This window comes from Dermacentor variabilis, chromosome 4 (assembly GCF_050947875.1).
Source record: "Dermacentor variabilis isolate Ectoservices chromosome 4, ASM5094787v1, whole genome shotgun sequence".
In the NCBI taxonomy this organism is placed as follows: Eukaryota; Metazoa; Arthropoda; class Arachnida; order Ixodida; family Ixodidae; genus Dermacentor; species Dermacentor variabilis.
This window is the reverse complement of record NC_134571.1, coordinates 48,996,007-49,010,923: the sequence shown is the minus strand read 5'-3', so window position 1 is coordinate 49,010,923 and position 14,917 is coordinate 48,996,007. Positions and strand designations below refer to the sequence as shown.

Here is a 14,917-nt window from a genome sequence, read left to right as displayed (position 1 = left end):
CACTGCGTGTGGTTTCACGCGCGGAGCGCGCTCGCTCGCTCCGCAGCAATACTAAACAATCGCGATGTCTCATTGCGTTGCCGTTGCCGAACCCATGTTAAAAGAAGTTCATAATGAACTTCGCAAATTGGGCCGTGAAGTCGAATCGGCTGCTTTTACCGGCTGTTATGAAAGTAAACATGCCTTAAATATAAGGCCAACCAACTGAACTGTTCCCATTAACCGCAGGTACCGGCCGCTACCCAGCTCTTGCGTGTTTTTTTTAAAAAAAGGTCCCCTTTATCGCAGCCTTCTACTTGCTTTTCTCTGCTTGGGCTTCCTGGGGCTCTCATACAGTCTTGCTCGCGAGGATTGTGCATTTCTTGCTCTTTGTGCATTTTGAAATTTCACTTCCACTTGTACATGTCATGAATGCCTTCCAAATAGTTTTGTACAGTACTGGTTTTTAGTTTTTTTTTAATTAGTAGACTCGTGTGCTTCTCTGTATGGTGCGCCGTTACATGAATGCAGCGCTTTAACGGCTACTGTACACATCGACGTGCCAATCTAGGTCATGAAACACTACATGTTGGTATAAAGCAAGCGTGCAGCTTGTGAAAATGTCGATGTCGAGGGCAGCAAAATGCACATATTCTGGGTAAATCTCTATCAGCACGTGTGTATTAATTGTGGTACACCTGAGCAGGTGTGCATGACCCTCGAACGTGCTCTGCCTAAAAGAGTCGGCGCTGTCGCGAGTAATGCGAGAAACAAGCAACAGTTGAGCAACACGTGTTTTAATATGCACAAAAGCAAGTTGTTACTGAACACGTAGTTCTGAAACTAGGATTATGCATTCTTGAATAATGCACGTTCTACGTGCCGCAAATGCAACATGCGCTGTCAAAAGCAGGAATCACTGACCTGCAAGGCGTTCACTGTACAGATTCTGAAACTTATCGGTTTCGGTCTGCGATGGCACGTTAGCATGATTCCGCTGAAGTGGAGGCAAAATTTCCCGCGGATATTCCTTCGTCCGTTGTCAGTGCCGTGGCGCGGTACATTGCGTACAGCGTTACACATGCGTGTTCATTTCACAAGCTTTAGTCCCTCCTGTCCCACATGGCCACAGCAACATCCGGTAGAGCACGGTGCAGGTAACACAGCGCAACAAGACACGGTGACTAACGCAAACCCGCCCACACAGCGCCTTTGCCACGGCACGAAACCTACCAGAGCAACACGTGTGAGCGCTCAAAACCATAACAACGCCGCCATTGTGGCCCAAAAGGCGTGGCCATACAGCAAAATAAATAAAAAAGCAGCAAAAAAATGAGAACTCACTACGTAATTTCCGCCACACTTTTCTCCTAACGCGCGGAGGGGGTAGGGCCTCTCCTTAGTTTCCTTCCTCCGTGCCGGGCTAGTTGGAGAAGTATGGCAGAGGCCTTTGCCCTGCAGTGGGCGTAACGATGATGATGATGATGATGATGATGATGATGATGATAATGATGATGATTCTCCTTGTGTGGTTATAAATGAGATGGTTCGCATACTGAGTTCATAATTCGCGAGCGGTTTCTGCCGTTGGTGCAGGACGCAGGCAGCTACGAAATTGTGTCAGCACGAGCGCTTGCTTACGTGCCGGACAGCACGTTCTGTAAGGCCTCGAAAAACCTGGCCAAGTGCGTTCCCGCGAAATATTGTCTGGAATAATAGCATTGTGGTGTGTGCATAGTTCTTTCTTTGTCTGCAGCACAGATCAGTTTCTTTTTGTGTGCACCGAGTGCTTTCAAAAGTCCATTCAGTAGTTGCCCGGGCCTTTGCAGCTACGTCGAGTGGAGCAGCCATGAACCCGAGGATGGCCAGTACGACTTCGAAGGTCAGCAGGACCTGGCCCGCTTCCTACGGCTCGCCCACAGACTCGGCTTCATGGTCATCCTCCGCCCAGGCCCATACATCTGCGCCGAACGAGACTTCGTAAGCTGCAGTACTCTACGTGCTTTGAGAGAAGCTACGAGCGCGACCCCCTGTATGAACATCGGATGCCGACTTGATGCTCAGCCTCGACTATTAAATGATGAAATTATTGAACAGACAGACAGACAGACATACATACATACAGATAGATAGATAGATAGATAGATAGATAGATAGATAGATAGATAGATAGATAGATAGATAGATAGATAGATAGATAGATAGATAGATAGATAGATAGATAGATAGATAGATAGATAGATAGATAGATAGATAGATAGATAGATAGATAGATAGATAGATAGATAGATAGATAGATAGATAGATCTTTCCCTTTCTCGTTAAGACATAACAGAAAAGACAGACGTAGTTCCTATACACGTTAAAATGTTCTATTCATTTATACATACTTCGTTCCATACATAGTAGTGAACGCTGTAGAAGCTACACAATAAGTTCGGTTCACAAAAGTTATCACTCCGCGCGTTCCGTCTATGCTTCGCTGCGCGCCAACAGCGTTCGCTCGCGAGAGCATGCACGTGAGGCTCCTCGCGACGTGTTGCAAATACAAAACCCTTAAAGTAACAAAAATAAAAGTGGTTTAAAACAACGCATTAACAGCCGCATACCACAGTCTGTTTGTTTCTAAGGATTAAAACTTATATCAATACACTTATATCCATTAAAACTCAGCCACTGTCTGAGTTTGAATTAAAAATTGAAAAAATCTCCTAGCATGTTAAAATTACTAGTGCTATTAATACGTTATGCAAACGAACATGTACCTGTACCTTGTTATGTAGTCGTGCATGCTGCATAGAATGTTTAAAATCCTATTTTACTCCATCATGAAAATTGGCGTGTACTTGTATTTGGTGTACATATTATGTGCTGTAAGGTACCTATGAGCAAAGTGCAAGTTGCACATTTGTTGTTACATGTGTTACACATTTTTGTACCTGTACATCTATATAGTGCCCACCTGTTATGGTCTCCGAAGAGACTGACAGTATTGTAAATAAATAAATAAATAAAGTTTCATTCAATACTCAGCCTATGTAAAAAAAATTGGCGGTGACTTAGCTCGGCTATGCCAAAATATACGTCGCGAATGCTAAGGCATGGTTAGCCTTGGTTAACCTTGATTGCAAGTCCAGGTTAGTCTGGTTGTCTATCTATGTTGCGGCGTTTAGCCATTCGTTCGACACGCTGTTCGTTTGTTTCCTGGGCGATTCGTTTCCTTTTCATATCGTTTCGATGTCGATTCCAGACCTCCTCCTGCTTATCAGAGTTGTCGCCGTCCATACTGCCGCCTCAACTATGGCTGCGGCGCACGCGAGCTCGCTTTTTCAATCCTCCGACATGTTATCTATCAGGCATGCGACGCAGCTGGTGAAGCGAGTGGAGGCAAGCGCAACGAAGAGGAACGCGGTGTGACGTCATACCAAACGGCGGTGGAGGAAAGGCGCGGCGCTGCGCAGCGGCAGAACACCTGTGGCTCTGTGCTACTAGTGGCGCATGCTCAGTAGTGACTAGGGAGCGAGAGAGAGGGAAATATCCGCGGCGAGGCACGCGCTGTGTCGTCATGTGCCTCCTCGGAACACCACCACGGTGAAATCGCAAGTTCGCGGCCAGTAAAGCTTTCACTTTAAAAAACTCAGTGGCCTTTCACTCTGTCCAGAAAGATGACCAGCAAAGCTGTTTATGTGGGCCCCTTAATGGCGAACTGCATCTCAGCCACGTGTCGGCCCGGCATTGCACTATCTTCGAGATCGGCCCACGTATGGGGAGTACTTAACGTCTGCTTCACCGCCACCGCGGGTCGGCCCGGCATTGCACTATCTTCGGGATCGGCCCACTTATGGGGAGTGCTTAACGACTGCTTCACCTCCGCCGCGGGTCGGCCCGGCATTGGATTATCTTCAAGATCGGCCCACGTATGGGGAGTGCTTAACGTCTGCTTCACTTCCGCCGCGGGTCGGCCTGGCATTGCACTATCTTCGGGATCAGCCTACGTATCGGGAGTTTTGTATCTACACACTGACACGATGCAGGGGGAACTAGCCCTTAAGAGCTTTGCTGCAATTCGCTGTAAAATTGGTTACGTCATTGTGTTTCTTAATAATCAATTAATGACGACGACGAACGCGGGAGCAATGGCACGAACGCGTTCGCGCGGTAAAGCCGAGCGGCGCCAATGAGCCAGCTGTGAAAGAAGACGACGCTGGAGACAATCCTGATGATGATAGTTTTGTGTTAACACACCGACACGATCCTGGGGTAATTGGCCCTTAAGGGGAAGCTTTAGCTCTGGCCCAACTCCGACACGGCCTATTCAAATACACGTAAAACGCACGCACGTTTTTCTGAGATAACCCCTGGACTGATTTTAATGAAACGTATTGCATGTCAGAGAGAAATTTAAATTCTAGTGACTGATGGAAGTGGAATTTCGATTTAGGCTTGAATTTTCATAAAAGGATATGCAAAATTTCGAAAGGTTGAAAATGTAGAAGAACGAAATTCATAAATTAATATCTAAGGACAAATTTGATATGTCCTTCTATATCTCAAGTGAATTTCTTACGTTGTTTACAAGGGTTCCGGAAAAGCCGTATTTCCATATTGCTAAATTTTGTAAGATTCACATGTAACATGTCACTTTTGTCCGCTTAAGATGTACTACTAAATGCAATTCACACAATTGTGATATCATTTTTCATTGCTGAGTTACAGGGTTGTAAACTTGACAGTCTTTTTCTGAAAATTTCCGATTTTTTTCACTCTTCAATAAAAAAAGTGACAACCTAAATCAGAAATTCGAAACCAACAGTCACTAGATGGTAAGTTTTACTTTAAAATGCAATAAACGTCGCCAAATTCGGTGCAGTGGTTGCCGAGAGAACTAGTTCCCTTTTCACATGTATTTAGATAGCAGCACCCGAGCTAATGTTTCCTCTTAACAGGTTCGCTGTAAAACAGTTGCCCAAATTGCGGTCAAAGAAACATTGAACTGTATCTAAGCGCGAACGAAGCCATTGCAACCAGTCTGTGTAGCCTCCACATCGTTGAATGCTATGTATGGAAGCGCAGTATAGGTCCATCAAGGGCCTGTTATGCTTAATTTATTATATATTTATCTATAAATGGCTCAAGGAAGGGCAGAGAGTGGTGGAGAGTGGGGGAGGGTAGTTGACTTGCACAGAAATTAAATTGGACGCTTGTTTTCGTTGAAGGGAGGCCTTCCGTACTGGCTCTTGCGAAATGGTTCGTCAATTCGGGTTCGGACCATGGACAAAGGTGAGCACGAAGATGCTACACATCATCATCAATCCTACTGTTCTTTTTTTTAAGGCGAAAGCCTTACATCTCGTATGTTTCAAGGTCGCGTTGTTAAGTATAGAAAATATCACGTGACCCAAGGAAGGCCAGAATAGAACCAAACCATGTCCAGCCATGTATAAAAGAGGATTATTGATTAGCAAATTATGATTGATTAGTGATTGGATTAAGGTGGATTAGGGTGTACTAAGGTTAATTAAGGTAGATTAAGCTGGATTAAGTCTGTAAAAGGGGATGAAGGTGGATTAAGGTGAACTGAGGCGGATTAATGCCGACTAAGGTGGGTGTAGGAGGATTAGGGTAGGATAAAGTGGATGAAGATCGATTAAGGTGGATTAGGGTAGATGAAGGAAGATTAAGGTAGATTAGGGCATATTAAGGTGGATTAATTCCGTTACGGTGGATGACACAATAAGGTGGATTAGGGTAGACTAAAGTAAAAAGGTAGATTAAGGTGGTTTTGGGTGGATTAAGGTTCTGTAAGGTTGATTAAGGCGGATTGGGAGATTAAGGAGGATTAAAACGAATTAAGGTGGATTTCAATCAGCTTTACAAGGCTTTTGCCTTCATGTCTCTTAATCGATAGCTAAGGATACCTGGGACTTTTTAGCATTCCCGCTCTGCAGGCAGAGCCACGGATGGGCAGCCGAACAAACGCGCACCTTATAAAAACTACTGGCGTAGCTACTGGGAATCAAACGTCTCAGCAAACCTCCATTCTTGCTCCGTGATCTCGACGCAAGAGGTCACGTGTTGGGCCACCACTGTTTGCCACCACTGCGTAGCGTTCGCTTGCCAAGGCTGGCCGCGCGACGTAATTCTCCCTCGTATATTTTTCCTTTCTCCATGCACACAAAAACGGCGGCGCCAACGTGCCTCGAGCGTTTGCACATATGGATTGCATAATAGCAGGGACTTTCTCATGGGACCTTCTATACTTTTCTCATATATGACATTGCTATAAAATGACGAATTATTACCTGCACATGCAGGCCAAGGCGGCACATGGATTTAGAAATGTTGTTCCAATACAATCCGAATATACAGGTCCGTTGATGTGTCACTACAATAGGCACCCCTGCTAGTGCCGGTTGGAGATAACGTTAATAAGATGTTTTGGAAAAAAGACACCTGGTGAACGGTGTGAAAACGCAATATATATTAAAATTCTGTTCAAATCACACTTGCTTTATTTAAACACCCCCGCATAACCCACCCCATGACCACATGAGCGAGGCTCGTAACTGCAAAGTAATTCGCGCCTGCTTAGCTTCGAAACCACAGAACGGAGCCGGTTACCTTTTGTCGTCCACCCTACTGTTACTACGACAACACTGAATGTAAACCAGTTATTCGGAGGTGGAGGGTAAAAGTTTCATGAAATAAGGAATTATCACCAAGCCCCAGAAGTAACATAATGCTGTCTTGCAAAACCCTCAGATGGAATCTGCAATGGAATAAAAACTAGGCCAGAGCTTAGCCACAGCTAGATAAGTATGCATACTTCTGTTGTGATTATTGTGACGTCGCGACAGCTGCGTTCGCGCGCTTCCACGTAAGTAGCGTGGTAAGTAGCGTAGTCGTGGTCACGCAAAAAAAAAACAGTTGCTCCCAGAGCAGAGCAGCTGCAGGAAAGGGCGGTTCGACGAGTTCACAGTTGTGCCGGCGCCGGAGCGTGAGTCATTAGCAAGGATTCCAGCTACATAGGCGCGTGCTCACGCAACACGTGCAGCCTATCAGAATTGCTTCGCTTCCGCCGGGGAGGGAAAGGGCTGGAAAGGGTTTCGCGCGCACTGCGCCGGCTTCGTTTCCTTTCAGTTCAGCCGGAAAACGAATGGGACGGCCACGTGTTCTGCGTTTCCCCGAGGGACGGGCAGCCTTCGACGAGCGGCGGCGAAAACTCGCCCGTGAAAGGACTCGTCGTCGGTGCGCCGATCCAGCCATTAGAGCCGCCCGAGCCCAGGCAACCTGACAACAATGAGAAGATCATGAGCTGAGGGAGCGGGAGGCCGAAGCAATCCGGCACATTTACCTGTGGGTTACTTAACCGTGACGAAAGTCAAGTGCGCGCACAACAAGCTTCGCTTTCCCCCTTTTCTGGTAGGGGAAGGGTTTCGTGCTCATTGTGTAAAGTTTCCTGTTAGATATCTCTAGTGTGAGTGAAGTTAGTCTATAATGCTACGGAAGAATGCATGACCAATGGTGGGATCGAAGCTCAGTCTTGCAACACAGAAGGCAGATGCACGCGGAGTTCTCTCGCGCCAAAGTCGCTCTTTGAGGCGAGTGGTGCGTGCTAACGTGCCAGTTTCTCGCATTATTTCGTCATGACATTTCGCGCTTTGAGGCGCTGTGCTGGACTGCACTTTCTTCGACACCGGCCCATATTTTTTGCGATAGCAATCATATGGACACCCGAGGCGCGTTTCCGCCGTCGTCGTCACCGTGATGTTCCGTCACCGATGTTCCAAGTGCGATAACACCATGGCCGCGCGTTGTGTACTGTAGGTGCGAGTGAAATCGTGCGAGCGTGAGTCAAGGATAATGGCGTGATCTCGCGCGCACGAGGGAGGAATTGCGGGGAGGAAGCACGCCATCTTCCACCGTACGCCAGGCACCGGGAAGGGGCGGCGGAACGGGGGGGTGGGGTGGGGGGTGTATTCTACTCCGGCGGTATGGCGCGGCGAAGCGCAGCCGCGTGGGCCTTGTAAGCAATCTGCTATTAGTACAGTGTAGGTGCGTCGAGAGCTCATAGCTTCATGTGCGCTGTTTTCTCACCCCTTCGCGTTGAAGCGAGAGGCAACACAAAGGTCAACTCACTCGCTGCTGCTACGGCCCCTCCTCCCGCCTGCGTTTTGACAGCGAGTGTCCGCACTCATGGAGTTAAATGTGTTTGTCTGTGCGCGCGTGACACCACGCTTGTTAATTTTGTTAGTCAGCGAATTTTTACGAGTTTATACAGCCGATAAGGTTACTATGCTTATTTTGTACAACTGTCTACTTATTTGCGATAGCAATGGATGATTCGCCTTTCGGGTGATACTGCGACTTCTTTTTTTCTTTTCTTTTTCTGCGTTTTTTTTTTCTTTTTTTTTGCGCGATATCAAACTGCCCACTTCACGTCCTGACACCAGTAGGCAGCCATATGTGCAAAAGGGTGGCTGCTTGAGCTGGTTGGTGAAACATTGTTTAAACAAGGGAAAAGTGATCTCTGTCCTGTCGCCTTCGTCCTTCCTTCGAATTCCTTCCTTCCTACGAATTGCGCACTAAATAATGTGTTTTCCTTGCTTAAACAAAGCAACATAAGGCTTCCGCGAACCTAGAAACTTGTCCAAACTGCAGTCGTTTTTCATGCTAAAGCGTCAAATGGTCCATGGAGCGAAAAAGCCGGCGGCGTCTGTAACAGCGAAACGGCACCGAAATTCCCACTAGCCGCAACACTCAAAACCTCCTGAAACCTCAAAATATCGAAAGCCTCTTGATGCAATAGCGCGCCAGATGTAGCGTGAGGGGAGGGGGCATGGTCGTGACGCCACGTCACTAGCGCGCCTTGAGGGAGCAGATACGATGACGCGACACCGCGTACAGAAGCTGGTTGCTTGTGGTAACCGTGCGTTCCTTGTGCGCGCAAGCTCTCGCCTGCGTTCTAACTGCGCCTCGGTAAGGCCAAGTGAAAGCGCGCCAAGCGTCTCAACGCGCTGACTTGCCCGCGAGGAGTTCTTATCTCTCGAAGAACAGCTCAGCGGCGTATAGGTGCATCAACGCTTTCGCATTCACAACTCATAAAGGGTGCTCAGGTGTCCTCGAATTATTGTTACAGTACTATGTGCCTAATAAGAACTACGCTCTATCTTTTATTACCATGAACTCGCTGCGGCCAATTGAAGTTGGCAGGCTCGTTAGAGACCGTCAATTTCTGACTGAAGTAAATAAAGTGGCATATGTTAACTAAGCTGCATGTCTAATCGCACGCGGCTTACAATGCGGCAAGCGCTTCAAGAATCTGTCTCCAAATCTTGAAAGTAGGCTTGATATTTTACAACAACGATTTCCGACCTGTCTGCTTTCAGAGCCTCTTCGTTAGGCGCTGATGTTAGCAATTTCGTTTCCGACCCGCAACGTAACCTATCTCGTTGCTCGTAGGCTGCGGGTGACGTACAAAACAGCTAGTTAACCTTGGCCGACTTAGATGAGAATTTAGCTATTGCAGCCACAGTACTATGTCTGATTCACTGTGCATGTACTTTTTTTTTTTGGAATAGGTGTGCTAAGCGCAACGTGTGTAATCTCTATGTGAAGGGCTCGAAGGCTAATCTGTACATTCTTTGAGGGGATGAAGGGGTCCACACGGAGACTAAAGGTTGGAGAAATACTGATTTCGCTCCTCATTGTTGTCAAACTCGTTTACGAAAAACGAGATTACGATGAACATCAATAAGCTTGAAATTCGTACCGTTTAGAGTAGCATAGCTCATATATTGGAAGACCAGTGCAATAACGAAGCATAAAGCACGAATTAAAAGCACACCCGCGCACGCGCACACGCACACGCACATGCAAAAACACAGTGCGTGACTAGCAATCGAGTTTACTATTTGTTTGGTCTGCCTGTGGTGTTTTCTTTGCCTTTTGCTTCTTGTTAGCGCTGGTTTTGTGTAATCTGGGCTTAAGTAAAGCAAAGTCAGATTCATTTCAACGTTTAGCTCACTAAGGGCGGTGACACTCTCCTGTGCAGATTACCTCTACTATGTGGATAGATTCCTCTCTAAAGTCTTCGAGAAGGTGCGCCCATTCCTCATCAGCAACGACGGACCAATCATAATGGTGCAAGTAAGTACAGTCGCACTTCTCGAAGCAAATATCAAACGGTTCTTAACTGTAGAATTCCAAGTTTATGTTATATATAACCAGGGTGGCAAGTGCCGCTTAGTGCGAGTAGATTTGTGTTCTTTGGCTTTGCGAAAGAGGGAGATGAGGAGAGTAGGGGGGATGGGGGGGCAGGAAAAAAAGCGCTCGCAGAAATTCTTCATTTCCTTTGAGTTTTTTGTTTGTTTATCAATTATCAATTGGAAAGGGGAAAAGAGGAAAAAGGAGAAGATGTGGGCGAGGTTTTTGATGTTTAAGTTAAACTATCACACTTCGATATGCAACCTGACATCTACAAATTCCATAAATGCATAAAATCTTGCACGTTCGTAGGCGCGTATTTCGCGCACAGTGTGGCAAGAAGCACGGGAAGCCGTATGTGCGTTGTTCAGCAAGAGTGGCTTATGAAGTCCCTCTAATATTTGGAAAGGCCTTCATAGGGCAAGCGGTGCGCCGTGTAGAGACGTGAAGTTTCATGAAATTTTGAAGCGCGTGAAAAATACTGGTTTCTTTCATGTTTCTTTCTTTTTAGAAAGAAATACGAAAAATTGAAAAAAAAGGACGATTGCGCACAGAGTTATAAAAAACCTGGCACATTTAGTTCTCCAACACTGAAAAGAACATAATTGTTACATTATTCCATCACAAAAGTCCCAGCAGAGATTCCGGGTTCAAAATCTAGGCACGATTTCACGTCAATTCACTAATTTCACATCAAAGCGTCAAGGCCGATATTTTTATCAATCTGTGTCCGATTCATTTCCTCTTGACGCGTCAACGTTTCGCTGTGCAGCGGATGTAGCCTTCCAGGCATTGAGGTTCGAGTGCACCTACACAAATTTTTGCACGCGATCCCCTGCGAGCCTGTTGCGCAGCTTGGTGCGCCCATTTCCAAACTCGGACCAGTTTCTTTAACATGCCTCAGAAGAAGAGAAAGCTGCAGTACGCGACAGGCGAGGAGGCTCAAGGTTTGGTTGAAGCAAAGTCCTTGCCCCCACGTAGATGGAGCCAAATGCACTGCAGACTCCCAAACTCTTTCTTTTTACGGTGCTTTTAGATACGTCGAAAGGAGTCCCATCGCAACAGAATTCTTCGGGGAAGCTGTTTTTGTTTTTTTTTTTTTTTCAATTGTATCCTGCTTAAAAAAGCAAAAAAAAAACTTTTTTTCCTCGAAATTTTCCATTCTTTCTTTTTCAACCACTTAAATCCCTAAAGGCTCATTTACACTAGGCCAAAACGCCACCGATTTCGGTCTGCCGACTGCCGGCGACAGCGTCTTTTTCTTCGTGTCCGGGCCTCTGTCACACTGTACCGACGCCGACAATCTACAGACGGTCGGCGGAGAGTTGGACGTTGGTACAGCGTGACAGAGGCACCGACACGAAGGAAAAAACGCTGTCGCCGGCAGTCGGCAGACCGAAATCGTTGTCGTGTTGGCCTAGTGTGAATGAGTTTTAACGCCGTATGAACGATCGTGCGCGGGAGCATCAGCTGACAATCGAAAGCAACAATTTACGGTAAATCTGCCTGCCCACTGAGTTGCCTGCATGTGCAAGGCAGGTTTTTTAGCGTTTACGATACTAGAATTAAGCATGAGAACGAATGGGGGTTTATCGCAATATGAAAAGAGCAAGTGCCTGTGTGTGGGACTCATCGACATCGCTGTTTAGCTATGAGATATCTCTCCTGCACCATGCTGTTGGTCATCATATGTTCTTTCGTTTTCTGTCTACGCAACGCATTTCGATGCGAAGCAGACGTTGAACTCAGTTGGTAGTTCATGCTCGTCCTGTCGACGTGTCCTTTATACGTGGTTGTCTCTATTCGCGTGAACGCTCGTGCTAACAGAAATGCACCAACTTGCCCCCCAAGATGTCCTTCAGAAGGCGCTGATGAGCAGTCCTAAAATGCTAGCGGCTGTGCAGTGCTGTCCTTCTAACTTTTCTACGTAAGTCATCATCATATCATTTTCAGCTCTGCCTAATGACTACATCGTTAAGCTACTCCAGATGCAGCAGTCTTTACCACATAGTATCGCACGGCAAAATTAATTTTAAGTCCAGGGGTGGTATTTTGTGAGAGTCCACCTAGTGGACTGTCCATTTCTGTCGCTGCTGATTGGTTGGGGCCGCTCGTCTCCTCCTCCTTCGTACAGCAGCATCCAATCAGCGGCGGCCGAAATGGACAGTCCACTAGGTGGACTCTTACAGAATACCTCCCCCCCCCTGGACATGGAGAGGACAAATTTGTGAATCCTGAAATTTAAATAATAATTTCAATAAATAAGTTTACTACATGTGTCATCATCATTATGTTCCGTCTAAATCTTGAACATGTCCGGAGAAGTTTGTGAAGCCATAAGTGCACTGATACCTCTTTGTTCTTGTTTTCTTATTTTGCAGCGAAGATGCATATGGCGTGCATGCGTAGATCGTGTGCGTGCACAGCGCGTGCGTGCGTATCTGCGTGCGTATCTGCGTGCGTTGAAGAGGTTCGCGTAGACTATATGTACACATAGTTATATGTATATGTACATGTATAGACGTATGTACATATGTATATATCCCGGCCACGGCGGCCGCATTTCGATGGGGGCGAAATGCGAAAACACCCGTGTGCTTAGATTTAGGTGCACGTTAAAGAACCCCAGGTGGTCAAAATTTCCGGAGTCCTCCACTACGGCGTGCCTCATAATCAGAAAGTGGTTTTGGCACGTAAAACCCCAAATATTATTATTATTAATATGTATATGTATGTGGCTATGTTTCCGTATTTTCTGCTTGCGTAGAAGAGGTACACGTAGCCCAAGAAATCGATGTAACTAAGTCCAATGTGTGCGCCTCTTTAATGTGACGTCAACATCACCTACCGACGTTACCAGAACTTGCGTTCAATCAATATAGTAATCGCCATATATTAAATCAATATAGTCATCGCTATACACAGCTTCGCTGGTCATCCGAGTTCACAGAGTGGAATGACACTGATTTTTTTTTTTTTATCTCAGCCCGGTTTTTAATTGTAAGGCCGCGTACTACTCCTTCCAGCTGGAAAACGAGTACGGCAGTTACGATGCTTGCGACCACGCGTACATGGTGCACCTGCGGAAGCTGGCAAGGACCCACCTCGGACGAGACGTGGTTCTGTTCACCACGGACGGCTACCATAGCACGCTAATGCTCAAATGCGGCCGAGTGCCCGGAACGCTCACTACCGTCGACTTCGGTACTGGTAAGAGATGCACTGTGCACACGCGGTGTCCCAGTGAACTTTTGCCAGAGTTTTAAGAAGTTGCTGATGCACTCTAAGACGACGCCACCAAATGCATGTTGCTGACTATTGTATGGAGTAACTCACATCTTTTTTTTCGTATTCTGCTTAATTGCATAATTAGTCAAGATTAATTAACCAATTTCGGAAGCAACGAAGTTAGGCAAAAAGATTTTCAATTCGAAAGTTGTAGAGCGCTTTACAAAACGTCTGATTAGGCAGTTTCCAAATTTCTATCTATTAGGCATTAGCGTTTTCCCGCTTGCGACAGACCGTCCATCCGTCCTTCCGATCCTATCGAGTCATACTCGTGCAACGGCACGGCTCTAACGCCTGACTCGCGCCCGCGAAGTGACGAGTTATGTCCGGCGCCGACGCAGACGTGGAACCCGAAACGCCGTTCGCGATGCGGCGGCGTTACCAGGCGGCGGGCCCCCTGATGAACTCGGAGATGTACACCGGGTGGTTGGACAACTGGGGCCTGCCCAAGAGTCAAGTCGAGACGTCCGTTCTCGTAAAAAGGATCCGCCAGCTGCTGTCCATGAACGCCTCTTTCAACCTGTCAGTATATTTTCGACGTTCATGCAGAATGCTTTATCTTTGCTGTTAAGTGTCGACATTCTAACTTAACATTACTATTAAGGTGAAGCTTTCCTTACCTACGTCCCCATGGCTTGGCTGGCTGCATGAGTTTCTCGCCGAACAGGCTCAGCGCGCGCGGGGGAGGGGGGGGGTTACCACAAGCTTTCGTTCAATAATACGAAATTGAGCAGTTTCGCCTGAAGCCCGAAGCACTGACAGCGTTTCAAGTTCCTCGGACACTGCCCTAGTAATACGCAGGAACGTCACGGTCACTCATTGTTGATTGCTGATATCAGTATTGTTCTCAGCGACGCCTGGGATGCCCTCTCAATGCTTCATAGATTCCGCTTCATTCTGAAACTCGGCCTTAGTCCAGCTACTCCAGCTGCAACTGCGCATGTGGTGGCTGCGCGCGATCGCGCGACCGTATCTTGAAAGCGTTCTGCGTTTGGGGCGGAGTCTAGGTGAGTCGGCAGCTCATGGCTTTGTGCGTGCTGTGTGTTGTCGGCGCTCACTTTGCGCTGAAGCGATAGACAGTACAAATGGCACTTCGCTCGCTGCTGCTGCCGCGCTTCCTCACGCCAGCGTTTTGACAGCGAGTTCCCGTGGCCATCGAGTAAGATGTGTTCATGTTTGCTTGTGCGCGTGTGACATCGTGCTTGTTAATTTAGTTAGTGGGCCTATGTTTACAAGTTTGTGCGACCGATTAAACTACTATTCTTACTTCATATAGCTGGTCACTAATTTGCTATCGCAATCGATGCTTCGCCTATCGGGCGAAACTGCGACTTTTTTCTTTCTCCTTACACTAATCTACAGCTCCACCACAACGCTCTCTCTCTCACACACTCCTTCATTTTTAGGTTAGAAACTCTATTCCCAACGAACGACTACGGAAAGT

The 14,917-nt window shown here is 46.9% G+C and overlaps 1 protein-coding gene across 2 annotated transcripts in view; it reads left to right on the top strand.

Moving 5' to 3' along the window:
• LOC142579090 (beta-galactosidase-like) overlaps positions 1-14,917 on the top strand; it is a 53,336-nt gene that overhangs the window by 19,530 nt on the left and 18,889 nt on the right. For both annotated transcript variants that reach the window (XM_075688954.1, XM_075688953.1), the window contains exons 4-8: positions 1,809-1,959; positions 5,196-5,259; positions 10,034-10,128; positions 13,212-13,395; positions 13,815-13,995. In XM_075688954.1, the coding sequence (XP_075545069.1) occupies positions 1,809-1,959; positions 5,196-5,259; positions 10,034-10,128; positions 13,212-13,395; positions 13,815-13,995 (675 nt within the window). The remainder of the gene's footprint in view (positions 1-1,808; positions 1,960-5,195; positions 5,260-10,033; positions 10,129-13,211; positions 13,396-13,814; positions 13,996-14,917) is intronic.